We start from the raw sequence: 13,662 nt of genomic DNA, 5'->3' as shown, positions 1-13,662 counted from the left end.
TGTGAGTTCTTGGTATGTGGATGTCACTTACGTGGCACGAAATACCACCATCTAGACAGACTTAAGCTAGTTCTGGATGAGCTAGCATAAGTATCTGTAGTTAATGTGGTGCTTTACCCTAGCTAATAAACTTGGCTGAGAAACAGCATTTACTAATCTGTTGAATGTTTATCTGTTAGATGACAGTCTCATTAGCCTGGTATTTCACACACACAAATGGGCAACCAAAAGAAAACGTCCATTTTGTGAGGATTAAAGAGTTAGAATTTAGTGAAGTTAATGCTTATTATTAATCGAGTTACAGCAGCACTAACGCTCATAATCCAGATCACCAAATTTCTGTTAAAGATCATCAGTAATACAAAAAAATCCATAGACACAAACTTCTGTCATACATGGGTGTTAAGTTCTCACCCTTGATATACTTGATATACTGTGGTACTGTAAAGCATTTCAAACCTAAGAAAGAATTCTAAAAATAATTATTTTCACTGTTACTGCTGCCATTTTTTCCTCTTATTCTTATGAATTCAGTGGTTATTCCATACAGTATGTGAAAAACATGATGCAGTCTCTTTTACTGTCATATTCCACTTCCATATCACTGCTCATCAAACCCAGCGTATTAAAGCTCTCTTGTAATTTCAGTCTGGCTAGTGACAAGTGATGACCCAACTATAATAATGTGTTTTGTGAAATGTTACTAGCTAACAGTTCTTAAAATATCATGAACTATACCTTATGAGTTTCGGTACTAATAGTATCAACACTTCAAGCTTTTGCTAGCTTCTAAATCACTTTCTACGCTAGTTGGTAGAATGAGAGCTACAGGATGACAGCTGGTGGTATTGAAAAACATTAACTCAAGCCATGTAAAACACAGTTGCATTTAACAGTGATTAGAGTGAAATGGTCTGTTAGCAATAGAAAGCTGGTGTTAGTGTAACATTGCTTTATCAGAGATCTATCTGGGCTTTGTAAGTCTTAACAGTTCTCTTTTTTGAATTCATGTGAATTTAGTTCAGTTTTAGTGTGTGATCATACATGCATGAAAATTAGGCTGTGAAAAATGAGCAATTATGTATTTGAAGGTGACACTCCTAGGAGTGACACAAGTCTTTGTAGAGACAGCTGTTAATATCTTTCCAGATATCATGGCAGAGAGACTGTGTAGTAAGGAGAGTGCAGTCAAGGTAATTCTGATGCTTATCTGTAGTTTCTTAAAAACTCAGTCAGCAAAGTGGACACCGGAATCAGCTTTGTGGTCTGATCTGATGGTTACATAAAGGGAGAAATAGTCTTCCTGTCCCTAGATGGATATCATTCCATGACTGTAACTTCAGAGTTCTTTCAGAACTTGTGTGTTTTTCCATCCCAGACAAATCTTTTTGTTTTTTTCCCATTTGAAAATATCTCCTTGGCTTCCACATCACAGGGAATAGAACGGTCAGGTGTATGACACAAGGTGGCAAAACGCAAGTCTGCTCTGGAAGCTGTGTAGACACCTTACTGAAAGGATGGATGGTATGAATGAGTCCTGACTCTCAGATGGACTTGATGACATGAGAACCATCACATCCTAATGCAGTTCCAAAACAGAACTTGTGTCAAACTGGCTTTGAGAATTAGGGGAACTGGCAGGTGATAGTCTTCATCCAGTTGTGTGGACCTCACTGTTTCCAGACAAGGTCTGTTACTGGAGCAGGAAAGCTCTATGCTGTGTCTCACCTAAGCTTATTAAAATTGCAGTTATTCTTACCTGTAATTCATGGATACTTGTGTAAAAGCTTAACGTTTGTAAAATTACAACACCTGAATACCCACTGTAGATTTTCTTTTGTCTTTAGGTTTACTACTGGAAGGCACAGAGTTTATCCAGAAGGAGTAGGCGGCATGTAGAAAAAAAGATCTTGACTTTCAGGGGAAACAAGACTTTTGGAATGTTGCCAGGGCTGGAGCCCTATAGTTCTTACAAGCTGAATGTTAGAGTTGTTAATGGTAAAGGAGAAGGACCAGCAAGCCCAGACAAAGTATTTAAGACCCCGGAAGGAGGTATGAAATAAGAAAGCTAGAGAATAAACTTAAATCTGGTATATTCGGAAACAGAACACTAAGGGTGTGTCATGGTTTAATTCCAGCCAACTGGGGTTTAACCCAGGCAACTAAGCACCCCACAGCTGCTCACTCACTCTCCCCCACAAGTAGGCTAGAGTAGAGAATCAGACAGGTAAAAATCAGAAAACTCGTGGGTCGAGGTAAGGACAGTTTAACAGGTAAAGCCAAAGCCGTGCACTCACGCAAAGCAAAACAAGGAGTTCATTCACCACTTCCTATGGGCAGGCAGGAGCCACCTCCAGGACATCTGGGCTCCAGCACATGTCACAGTGATTTGGGAAGACAAACACCATCACCTCGAAAGTCACCTCTTCCTTCTTCTTCCCCCAGCTTTATATGCTGAGCGTGAAGTTACGTGCTCTGGAATATCCCTTTGGGCAGTTGGGGTCAGTTGTCCCGGCTGTGCCCCCTCCCAGCTCCTTGTGCACCCCAGCCTGCTCGCTGGTGGGGTGGGGTGAGGGGCAGAAAAGGCCTTGGCACTGTGTTATCAACACTGTTTTCAGCACAGATCCAAAACATAGCCCCATACTAGCTACTGTGAAGAAAATTAACTCTGTCCCAGCCAAAACCAGCACAGGGTCTAATTGCTGAATTTGCAACTTGAACATCATAAAATAATAATCTGGCTCAATACAGTAGTATTCTTAAGAATTCATAATTTATGAGCTGTTTAAAGTTAATCTGCTTTGTATTTATGGTATATTCTTCTTAAAAGTTCCTAGCTCACCCTCTTTTTTGAAGATTACTAACCCAACATTGGACTCTCTGACTCTGGAGTGGGGTTTACCTACCCATCCAAATGGTGTTTTGACATCCTATATACTGAAGTTTCAGCCAAGTAAGTTAATTATGAATATATAACTCTAACTTAGCCAGTATGTATACCAAATAGCAATCCATTTATTAAGAAAAAGTTATGCTAAATTTATAATGTAGAAAAGATATGATTACACTGTAGATGTCAAGTTTGAAAAAGATTCGTGTATTTTGACAACATAGACGACTCTATTTGGAAAACTTCTCTTGCTCAAGTACAAGGTTATAATTTTTCCATTACTTTTCTTTCTTCAAACCATGCTTAACAGAAAAATTGAGGTAAAGTCCTACATATAATTGACAGCCAAGTTACAAGCAAGATGCTATGACTTACAAATCCTATATTCTAACTGCAGAGAAAATATCATTAGAAGTAGATCAAAATAGATCCAATTATATTGTTGTCTGCTTCAATTTTCATGGTATTTTAATTTTAAAATGAAAAATTCACAAGTGCACCATTTACTCATATCAGAGCTAAAATCACTTCCTTAGGATCCCCATGGCACTGCCTCCTGGCCCAGAAATTTGTCAGCAGTGACACGGGAAATTAAAGAGTTTCGTGTGTATGTAACAGATTAAGGAAGTTTGTTTTCATCCACTTACCAACTTCCACTGTTCCTTGGCATTAGATACAAGTCACTTCAGTATTTTTTTTCCTAAGCATACTGATTTTATTATGAGGCAGCTAGTTTAGAGTTTCAGAATTTTTTAACGATCAGTGTTTAAAATGTGTGTAAATTCAGATGATTTGATGTGGACTTAGTTGCCTTGGATTCAGATATGTACAGGAATGGATCTTGAACTTAAAAAACTTGTAGGTGTTTCCCATCTCCGTTGAATTTTGGCACTTCACATAGATTCTGTTTACACAAAGGTGACTTTTCTTTTGAAACTATAGATTGTCATTCATATAACCTGAAATGAACAATGCAGCAGACAAACAAAACAAATAAATACAAACAAAAAAGCCTGTTTTAATACACCGATAATGTAGACAATTTTCCTAACTAGCTCTTTCCTTTTTTTTTTCTTGTAACAGTTAACAACACACATGAATTGGGTCCCTTGGTAGAGATAAGAATTCCTGCCAATGAGAGCAGCTTGATATTAAAAAATTTAAATTACAGCACACGGTACAAGTTTTACTTTAATGCACAAACTTCAGTTGGATCAGGAAGTCAGATAACTGAGGAAGCAGTAACAATTATGGATGAAGGTAAGATGGGTATGTATAAAGAAAAACGACTGAGTTTAAAAACCACTACAAATATTATTAAAAATTTTACTACTACTTCCTTCCATTAAGGAAATAGCCCCTAGTATTTTTTTTTTTTCCTAGAGCTTTCTTAGCTGTTTCATACACTGATAAAAGATTTTAAACAGTTTTTAAGAAAAGATGTGTGAAGGTTTTCTAGTGTAGTAGAAGCCCTGAAAGAAGTGTAAAGCCTACCCTTTTGATATAAACTTACAAGTTCTAAGACTTTGGCTTCTCTGTGCTTCAAAGTTTTGTGTAACTTTACACTTCAAGTGGTCTTCCTCCATTCACCTATTCTGCTTCACTGACCTGCTCTGGTCACAGAGAACAATACTGAAATGGTGCAGCTTTGTGGTGGAGGAAATTATTTGTCTTCCGAAGCATGCAACAGCTTCTGTGAGGTCTAAACTTTTTTCACAGAGCTGGTAAAAACTGTAACTTCAAAAAAGCTGCAGAAATAAATTAGTAATCTGTGGCCCCGAGTAACTGGTGACATTGTATGATATTTAAAAGCTTAAGTATATTGTTCAATCCTGTCATTATTGATTTTTATGTTTATGGCCATTCTGGATCTCTGATTTTGGCAGTTCTTCTGTTGAATATGTTATTTATTTAAATATAAAAGCATAAGAAAGTAATTTAAAGCAAAGGGGAAATTTGAGAGGGAAGTATTTTACGATTTTGCACATCTTACTATTAAAAGTCTATTTTGATACCATCTTTTCACATATTTTTGTGCTTAATAAAATTATAGTTTATTTGAATTGCTGTAGATGAGTTGGTATGCAATGCAGTTTCTCTAATAGTGTATTAAGGTTGCATATAAACTACATTTATTTTAAATCATTAATCTTGACAGGCATGAGCAATAAAATTTTGTAAATGCATGTGTATTAATTTTTGTCTTGTAATGGTCTATCAATGTTCAGCATAAGTGGATTGTTTCTTATTTATTTCAATTAATACATTTTATCTAGTCTGCATGCTTTTCTGACTTATAATGAAATTATATATGTATGTTCCTTTTGGTGTTGTATCTAATTATATAGTGTTCCTATTCTTGTTTTCCTCCATTAAAGCTGGTATTCTTCGTCCTGCTGTAGGTGCAGGCAAAGGTAAAATGAAACTGCATGACTTGTTAATGTGTGGATTTTGCAGTGTTGCAAATGGGTAAATTGCAGTGGTAAGGACAGAAAATCTTGGACTACACATTGCTATACAAAGTATTAATCAGTGCTGGAAGAAAACATTTGTGGGTTTTGTTGTTTTGGTTTTGGTTTTTTTTTTTTTTTTTTAAAGTTTATTAATACCTTTCATCTGTTTATTTTGCCACAGAGTTCCAGGGGAATTCGTTAGCTTTGCTTCAGCAAGGTCTAATTATTTCTGAACATTTAACAGATGTATGTCACTGTCATAAACATTCAGGATCCAGGTGCACTAGCACTGATTAGCTGGAATAACAAAAACAGCACTTTTTCAAAGGAAGGGGTTTTTTACTGCCTGTGCCATGTGCATTTTTTGTTTTTAAAAAGTAGGTGTGTTCTTTTTCTCACTGCTGATTAATGCTACCCATTTGATCACATTTATTTCACTTGAAAGCCAACTGTGCATAGGAGACAGATGACTGACAATACCCTCTGTATTTTTCTCAGTTCAAGTATCAGATTGAATATATATAGGCAAATAGCTTCGTGCTGTCTTAGGTTCACAGATCTTGTCAGTGAGTACTTGAGGGTATTTCAGTGAGTGGAACCAATTATCATCCTTATTCTTGAATTCAGTAATATTTAGTTCTTTATGATGCAGTTATTCTGTCAAACGTGGTGTTCTTCGCATTTTTGCACACGGTTTTTATGAATTTTGATACCTTTACTGTCAGAAGCAAAGATTGTCCTGAGGACTGGTAGGTAGCTATAAGTTAGAAAGATGTCTCTGTATGCATGTGTCATTTCATCACAGAGGTGTCATTAGTACCAATGAACATCTGTGCTTCAGATTATAAGACCGTAAATATCCCAAATCAAAATCTGTACATGAAATATCCAACATTTTTTACAAACTTGGAAGAGACAGCATAAATTGTTTTACATATATTTTCTTTCCACTTGATTATCAGGTGTTTTGAATGATAATAGACATAAAAAAGAACTTCATTCACTCAGTCTGGTATAAAGTAGATGATGTATATATATGTATGTGTGCATGCATTTGTGCATATATAATATATAAATGTATATATAAGTGTATTCTAATATTAGATGCATTTCCGGTAAGTGTATGGAGTTGTGGATTTATTTTAATGAAAAATTTTTCTCACTGTTTTTTAGTCTAATTGTAGCTGAGAAGTCAGCACAGATTGGAACAATCAAACTGGCTTGTAGTCCTGGACAGTAACAGCAGAAATGTAAATTAAGTTCTCATTATTTATAGCTGACTATAAACACTCATGCAAGGAAAACTGGATTCTCTGTGTGAAACTGAGTTCTAATTATAGTTGTATCACAGTCTGTGGCTAGCAGAAAGCATCTTATTTGTAAGATCAGCTGGAGCAGCTCACATTTCAGAGCTGTCATCTCAGATTCTCTGAAAACTAAGCAGATGTCTTCGTTTTGTTCCATGTCGTTTATGGTTTCAAAGTTTTCACATATTCCTGTAGCATCTAGCTCTTACAATTGCAAAGGAAAATTTGGAACTGCGAACAGGATGGAAATAAAGCCATGACATCTGTTAGGACATCTGAGTTGCTGCAGGTCTGAGATGAACGTTCTCGGTGATTACTTACATTAACATGATTAACTGTTTCGCTACTGATCAGAGACTATGAGGAAGGAAAAGGAGGATCATATTATCAAGATCAATTGCCAAATTATTTGGTCTCATAAGTGGGTGAATTTGAAAGATAGAAATACTCAGCCCACTCAAGAAGAAGCCATACCCAGTGGTGAATTCTTACTCCTCCGTTAAGTGCAGGAGGGCCTATATGTATATATAGTGTTTACTAATGTGGACCCAAAGCCAAACCAAGGAGAAGGTGAAATTTAGCTATTCTCAACTTTTTTGTGATCAAAACCATCTCGGTTTTTCATTTTGAAGGGCAGAAACTGACCAGAAAAATGTGATTATCCTTTCTCTTTCAATTTGAGCACATTCATCTTGGAAGTTAAGGAGACAACAGGTCCCATATTCAGCCAGCCTAAATTGTACTGAAATTTCTGTACTTGGGTGTTTTCTACTGTCTAGCTGCCCCCGAAGACCTTCAGCTTGGCCAGTCAGAAACATTAGACACAAGGTCCTGGAGGAATTCAAATCATCTAAACCTGGGCGACCTGTTCAACTTGGGACGTATTTCACTTCATATTCAAATGCAGAAGGAAACATTGCTACATTAAATCTAAGGATCTTACGCGAGTCCCAATATTTTTATTGTAGTTCTGAAATCCATTCCATGTCCCTTGGCACCATTTGTCTTTTGCCATCTTTTTAGACAGGAGTTGGCCCTTCATTGTCTTCCATTATTTTAGAAACAATGAAAATAACCACAGTTTGCTCACTGCTGCTCTTGACACTTTTAGTGTTTGTCCCAAATGAATCTGTCTGATTAGAATGACTGTACTGGTGTTAAGTAAAGATACCCAGTATATTCTAGACCAATAAGTAGAGAAGCAAGTTTTGTGCATTTTTCCCATAAGGTAAAATAACAGCTTTAGATGAAAACATGAAATACTAGGTCAAGGCTAAGGGATTTAGATAAAGGAATCTTTTTTTTTTCTGTAACTTGAGTAGAACTTAGAAGCTCTATTCAAATGGAGGGCAGTATAAGGAGGAAATTTTTTTATCCCTGTAATACAGGCACCATTCCTAATAAAAAAGTTATTTAGTTAAACAGTGCCATTGCATCAAACAGCAGAAATTACAAGAATTGAGGGGTTTTTTTCTACTCTAAAGGAAACATAGCATAGGAGATCCATGTGATTCTCACAAGCACACATGAGTAAATCATGAGACATATTATTTTACTAGATGGGCAAGCTATCCTGTTATGGTTGATATTCCTATTTGACTTGCACTATCTTTTTTCCTTTCTAATACTGTGATGTTATGAATGACTTAAATTTGATCAAATTATGGCACTACAAAGAAAAAATAATTGCTTTTCTTCTTAGCAACCTGTATTCTAAATGTGTCTGAAAACTGCATATGTAAAACATAATGTATTGTACCCAATATTAGATGAGCAGTATGCATTGATATTGCCATTTATGTATTGAGATCCAATGGCAGGCATGAGGTAACAGAGGTATGAGAAAAACTGGGAAATAAGAACCTGATTACATGTAAAATAATTATAGTAGCAGCTGGAAAATGACTCAGGCGACCACTAGAGTCAAGTCTTTTCTACTCTTTTCCATTAGAAGTTTTAAATAACTGGTCTATAGAGGAAGGAAGAGAATACCCATTTGACCAGTAGTAGAAATGAAAGTTGCTGCTTAAAATAAACAGTCACAGGGATTCGTTATTGTTTTTTGTAAGCTGAACTGTAAAGAGTCATGGCATGATATGTCAGTCTCATTTCACAAGCCTTATTGTTTCACTTTTCAGTTTCTTTCTGATTTAGTCAACGTTTTTATTTGAAAGCAAGGTCTTGTAGTCTGCATGTATGCAGACACTGGTAACTGGCAGTCCTAAACTGTAATTAAAATAAGGTTGTGAGATCACAGTTACCTTTAATTGAAGCTAACACTTCCTGTCAACGTGGTTGCCTTCTTCATGTGAACTTCACATCCTCAGGTATTATTGACAGAAATACTTCTGTTGCAAGGGGGAAAAACAAGTAGTCTAACCTCTGGTTTTGAAACTATTCTTTTTTTCTGACTGAATCTCCAGCATGTAGCTCTTCACTGTAGGCTAGAAATTATTCTCAACTGAGTTCTTATTTCTGATCTCTTTGTAGAAGATAGGATCATCTCAGTTTTCTTTGTTCCATACAAAATGCTGTTCAAATCATTTTCTCTGCCCACCATCTGCTTTTCCTCCCTCTTTGAATCATTTCACATAATGTCTCCATATTTTTGCTAGCAACTTCAAGCTGCTTTTTCTTTTTCAAATGATTATAGTATTTTTGTACTGCTTCTTCAGGCACTCTCTCACTGTGAACTCCTCCATGATATAGCTATGTGATTCTGTCAGTACAGCAGGCTACACAGAGCCATTGTTTTGTCCTTGTTTTAGTCTACTGGGAACAATGATGATGCTTTGCATGCTAGACTAGAGAAGATTATGATTGTTGCAGTGCAAAAATTCCTGCAAATACCTTTTGCTTCATAAATGTCATGCAAAGTCCACGCCATGCTAAATGCCTATCAGTGAAATGATTTCTTCCATTTTCATTTTGTTTTCTGTATTTTTTGCGCTACAGGAATGCTCTTGCAGTGGCCTAAATAATCTTAGAAGTGACTAATGCCCATCTCTCGCTGCCAGAAAGGGAATTCACTCCTGCTGTTGTACTAAGGCTTGAATTTTGTACTGTAAAAGCTGTAGGTTAAAAAGCAAACAAAATCAAAACCCTTCTCTGTGTCTTACAGGCTCTGGCAGAATCTATTACGTTTTTCCTTCATCTTTTCTTGTGTGTGCGCTTGGGATTTTTTTCTTTTGAATTTATTTTTCTCTTTATATATGCATTTTAACTAATTGTCTATGATATACTGCTTTTTTTTTTTTTTTTTTTTCCATTTGACACCAATCTTCAAATGTATGCTTGTTGCTTACCTACCATTTTTTCCTGGAGATCAGGTAAATCCCATGAAAATTCCTAAAGTTTAGTCACTTGGGGGATTATTTAATTCACTGTTCTGCTGAACTAAATCTTGAGGGAGAATACCTATTCTGTTATTAAAATCCATTCATATCTCATGTCACATCTTATTAAATTCTATCAAATCTGCAGCCCAGGTGTAACTGTGTTATTTGGAGGAACTGTGTTCCTGAAAGGCTGGAAGATTGAATACAACTCTACAAAAAACTCCACTAAAAAAGCCCTGGAATTACTCTGAGGAGAAACGAAAATTTTACTTGAAGCCTAGGCTTCTTTTTCAACAGTTGTCAAGTGCTTTTATACCATATCTCACTACAGGAATGAAACCATACTCAGAAGTGCCAACTAAATTTTGCATCATACTGTACCATGAATAAAAGAGCTTAATTTACTGGAGGCGGCTGAATAAGAGTTGGTCTGTATAAAAACTGTAATTTATTAACAATCCATTCCCATGAGATTTAGGGCAGTGCTTTTGTCAGCGCTGCTGCCCAGCATTGTGCATGTTTGCAGATCAAGGGAGCTCAGAGCTCCGCTACTGAAACTCCTTCTCCCTTATGACAAAGCTTTCTGCTCCCCCTTTTTACCAACTGGTGCTTGAACACGCTGAGAGTTTCTGCCAACTGACAGTTACACATTCTGCATTTGTGCTGGGAAACATATTGAAGAACTAAGAGGTTAATTATTATTAGAGGTGTGCTGTTTGAGAAGACAAGAGTCTGGGTAGATTGGAGTCAAGTTTTAAATGTTGTAACCGCTTTGACTCCAGGCTTTCATCACCTCAGGATCCATCAGCCATCTTTTATCTTCTCATGTGTGTATGCATGTTGCAAATAAGGCATATTTAACAGACTTAACTAAAACTTTCCAAGCCTGCTGGAAAATTAGATCAAGCAGTAGTGAAAAAGAGGAAGAGTTGGAAAAATAATGATTTTTGAAATAAATGTGCTACTGAACAAATTTCTTGGTGCGCTGTATTCAGTAGGAAAAAAAGCCCAGAACTTAAATCAGACCAAATAGAACACATGGATAAATCTATACAAACAGGTATTGGTAAGAATTAGATAAGAGTACATCTGATAAATGTAAGCATAAATCAGTCACTTGAGAGGATTTAGAAATTAAGATGCCAAGGAAATTAAGGTAATTTTCAGAGCCAACTTAATTGTTGTACACAGTCATATGAATAGAAAGATGTTTACCAGATACCAGGTCTTTAATCTAGCAGGCAACTCTTTAATCAGTTCAGAAACTGGACATTGGAGGTGGAAAAACAACAACAACAACAACAACAACAACAAACAAAACACAAGATAAGACGGAGATTTTGCAGGAAAGGTGATTATGGAATTTGCTTAGTGTTACAACAGCTGCCTGTCATCTGGAGTCTTTCACACAAGATGAGAGAATTTCATTCATCCCTGAGTGCTCAGACATGAGGAGGGAGAAGTTAAGGATGATTTTATGGCATCTGTTTGCAGGAGTTTGAAACAGATTATTGCTAAGAGTTTCTTCTGTCTTTAACATTGGTGACAAATATCAATCATACAATTGTGCTGCTAATTAGACACCTTTTGTGGAAAAGCAAAATCCAGGAAAATACAAGTTCAAGAAAATACGATTTGATGAAACAAACAAAAATTGTATTTGGAATACAAACCAGTTGTTTTTTTGGCACAGAACAAATGCTTAGATGCTGATTGTAACAAACACCTGTTCCTGTGTACAAATACAGAAGAAAGTCTATATATCCTGTCTGAAATCTCAGACTGCACCTTTCTAAATTTAGAGCCTGCTATTCTTTCCTCTTGCTACCTTCAAGTGTCACAGAGAAGCAGAATCTAATCCCTGTGCATTACTATAGTGTCTATGGTTACATGATAGATTTCCCACAGGCAGCTCTGGTTTTGGTATCATAGAGGTTTTGTTGATGATTTAGCAACCTAGATGGCTTTTTTTAAATCTAGTGCTTTCTATTTGATTTTTTCAGGTGGTTTTAGCCAACAAATAAAAACATTCTTTATTATTTAAAAAATATATTCTTTATTATTTTTGGTTGGTGAAAGAAATGATATATAAACATATATAAGCACAGTTTACCTACAAAGACATCAAATGTGGGAGTAATTAGTTTAATGCAGATTGAAGAGTGGAATGAGTACTACTGGAATAGTGTTAAGAAGAAAAATTTGATGCAAGTATAGGGATAAAAAAGGCTGATATTGTGAAAATCTGTAACCATGAGAATACATTTTCAGGAGAATTGATGAAATCTGCATGAATTAGGTATTTTTTAAAAAAGACTCAGAAACCATAGTTTTCTAGACATGGTACTCATATTATTTAGTCTGTGCTAGGGGCTTGTATACAGATTTTTTTATTTTACTATGCCAAAGTAAGCCATTTTCTCTTTGAAACTAATTTGGAACTTTTTCCAGTCAGCCATATGGACAAAGCCAACCTGTTTTGAGGAGAAAATAATTTAAGTACATAGATAAAATCTGTGTAGCACTTCTTGCCTTGGGAACAGGCTTTTGCCCATTTAATCTTCTGGTGTGGGTGAAGCCATTGGAATTCTGCCATTTGTCTTTACTGAGACTAAGTTTTTATCTCAGATGTTTCATGTTTTTTGGGAAGTATTTTTGAAGTTGTTTTTGACAATGTGTATTTTTAGCAAGGTAGAAATGTCAGTGGCAAAACTGAATGGGGCATTTTTATTAAAAACTAATTTCGTGCCTTTGAGGACCATCCTCTTTGTATCTGCACTATTACACTCTTAAAACCATTAAAATCTGTTTTTCATTAATATTAGGCAAACAAAAATACTGACATATATGTCCATTCATACCAAGTATAATTGGAGAACAAAGAATTAAGGTATGAACAAAGAAGTGGCTAATTGCATGATGCTGAAGAGAGAAGCACTTCTTTTCATAGATGTGAGCATTATATCTGTGAAAAGTACTGTTGTCTAACGAGGATGTCAGCAGTAAGACACAGTACCCTACAATGAACAGCTTTTTGCTGTGTCAAAAAGTGATTTGTGTCCTTCACACCAGAGTATTTTGATATTGGCTTCCCAGTATCTGACATCTTATGTTTCAGTGTCTAAAGGTGCCGTAAATCCATAATGTTAATGAAGCAGATTTCAGAAATGTTCTGTGAAAGTAAAGGTGTGTCTACACACATAATTCGGTTTGTTTTCAAATATATGTGTATCACTTAGCTGTTTCATATTTTAACAAGCAAAACTAATTGAATCCTGCATGAACTTAGATTGTGCATGTGTTATTCATTTAACAGGTAAGGTTTTACTGTATTATTTAAATGTTACTTTTTGATGCAAAGTGGTTTTACTCTTTATTTTTTCTTTCCTACTATCTCTGATGGTGAAGGATATTCAGAAACCCTTTTTGCAACCTCCCCAGTCATGCACACTGTCCGTCCAACATTCTATAAGGGTACTGTCTTACTTTTTTATCATTATCAATGCAATAGAGACAAAGTCCTCTAAGGGCTTGCAGTTGAGACATTGGCAGTCCGTTCAGTGAGATGTGGCATAAAGGGAGGTGTGTACCACCTTTGTAACTCCATTCTCTTCTACCATTTCCCATTACCCTGACAATGTTCTCACTTTCCAGCTGTCTTCATTTTGCTTCTA

At 36.0% G+C, this 13,662-nt stretch overlaps 1 protein-coding gene across 39 annotated transcripts in view; it reads left to right on the top strand.

The window, feature by feature from the left end:
* Positions 1-13,662, top strand: part of NRCAM (neuronal cell adhesion molecule) — a 161,377-nt gene that overhangs the window by 127,048 nt on the left and 20,667 nt on the right. For 15 of the 39 annotated variants that reach the window (XM_042792070.1, XM_042792064.1, XM_042792069.1 and 12 more), the window contains 3 exons: positions 1,848-2,052; positions 2,831-2,953; positions 3,974-4,150. In XM_042792070.1, coding sequence (XP_042648004.1) covers positions 1,848-2,052; positions 2,831-2,953; positions 3,974-4,150 — 505 coding nt within the window. Of the gene's footprint in view, positions 1-1,847; positions 2,053-2,830; positions 2,954-3,973; positions 4,160-5,268; positions 5,305-13,396; positions 13,463-13,662 lie in introns of all 39 variants that reach the window. The other 24 variants (XM_042792072.1, XM_042792060.1, XM_042792059.1 and 21 more) reach the window with 4 other exon arrangements.

Source organism: Tyto alba, unplaced genomic scaffold (genome assembly GCF_018691265.1).
Source record: "Tyto alba isolate M040663 unplaced genomic scaffold, T.alba_DEE_v4.0 Super-Scaffold_2, whole genome shotgun sequence".
NCBI lineage: Eukaryota > Metazoa > Chordata > Aves > Strigiformes > Tytonidae > Tyto > Tyto alba.
This window is presented reverse-complemented; position numbering and strand designations above follow the sequence as displayed.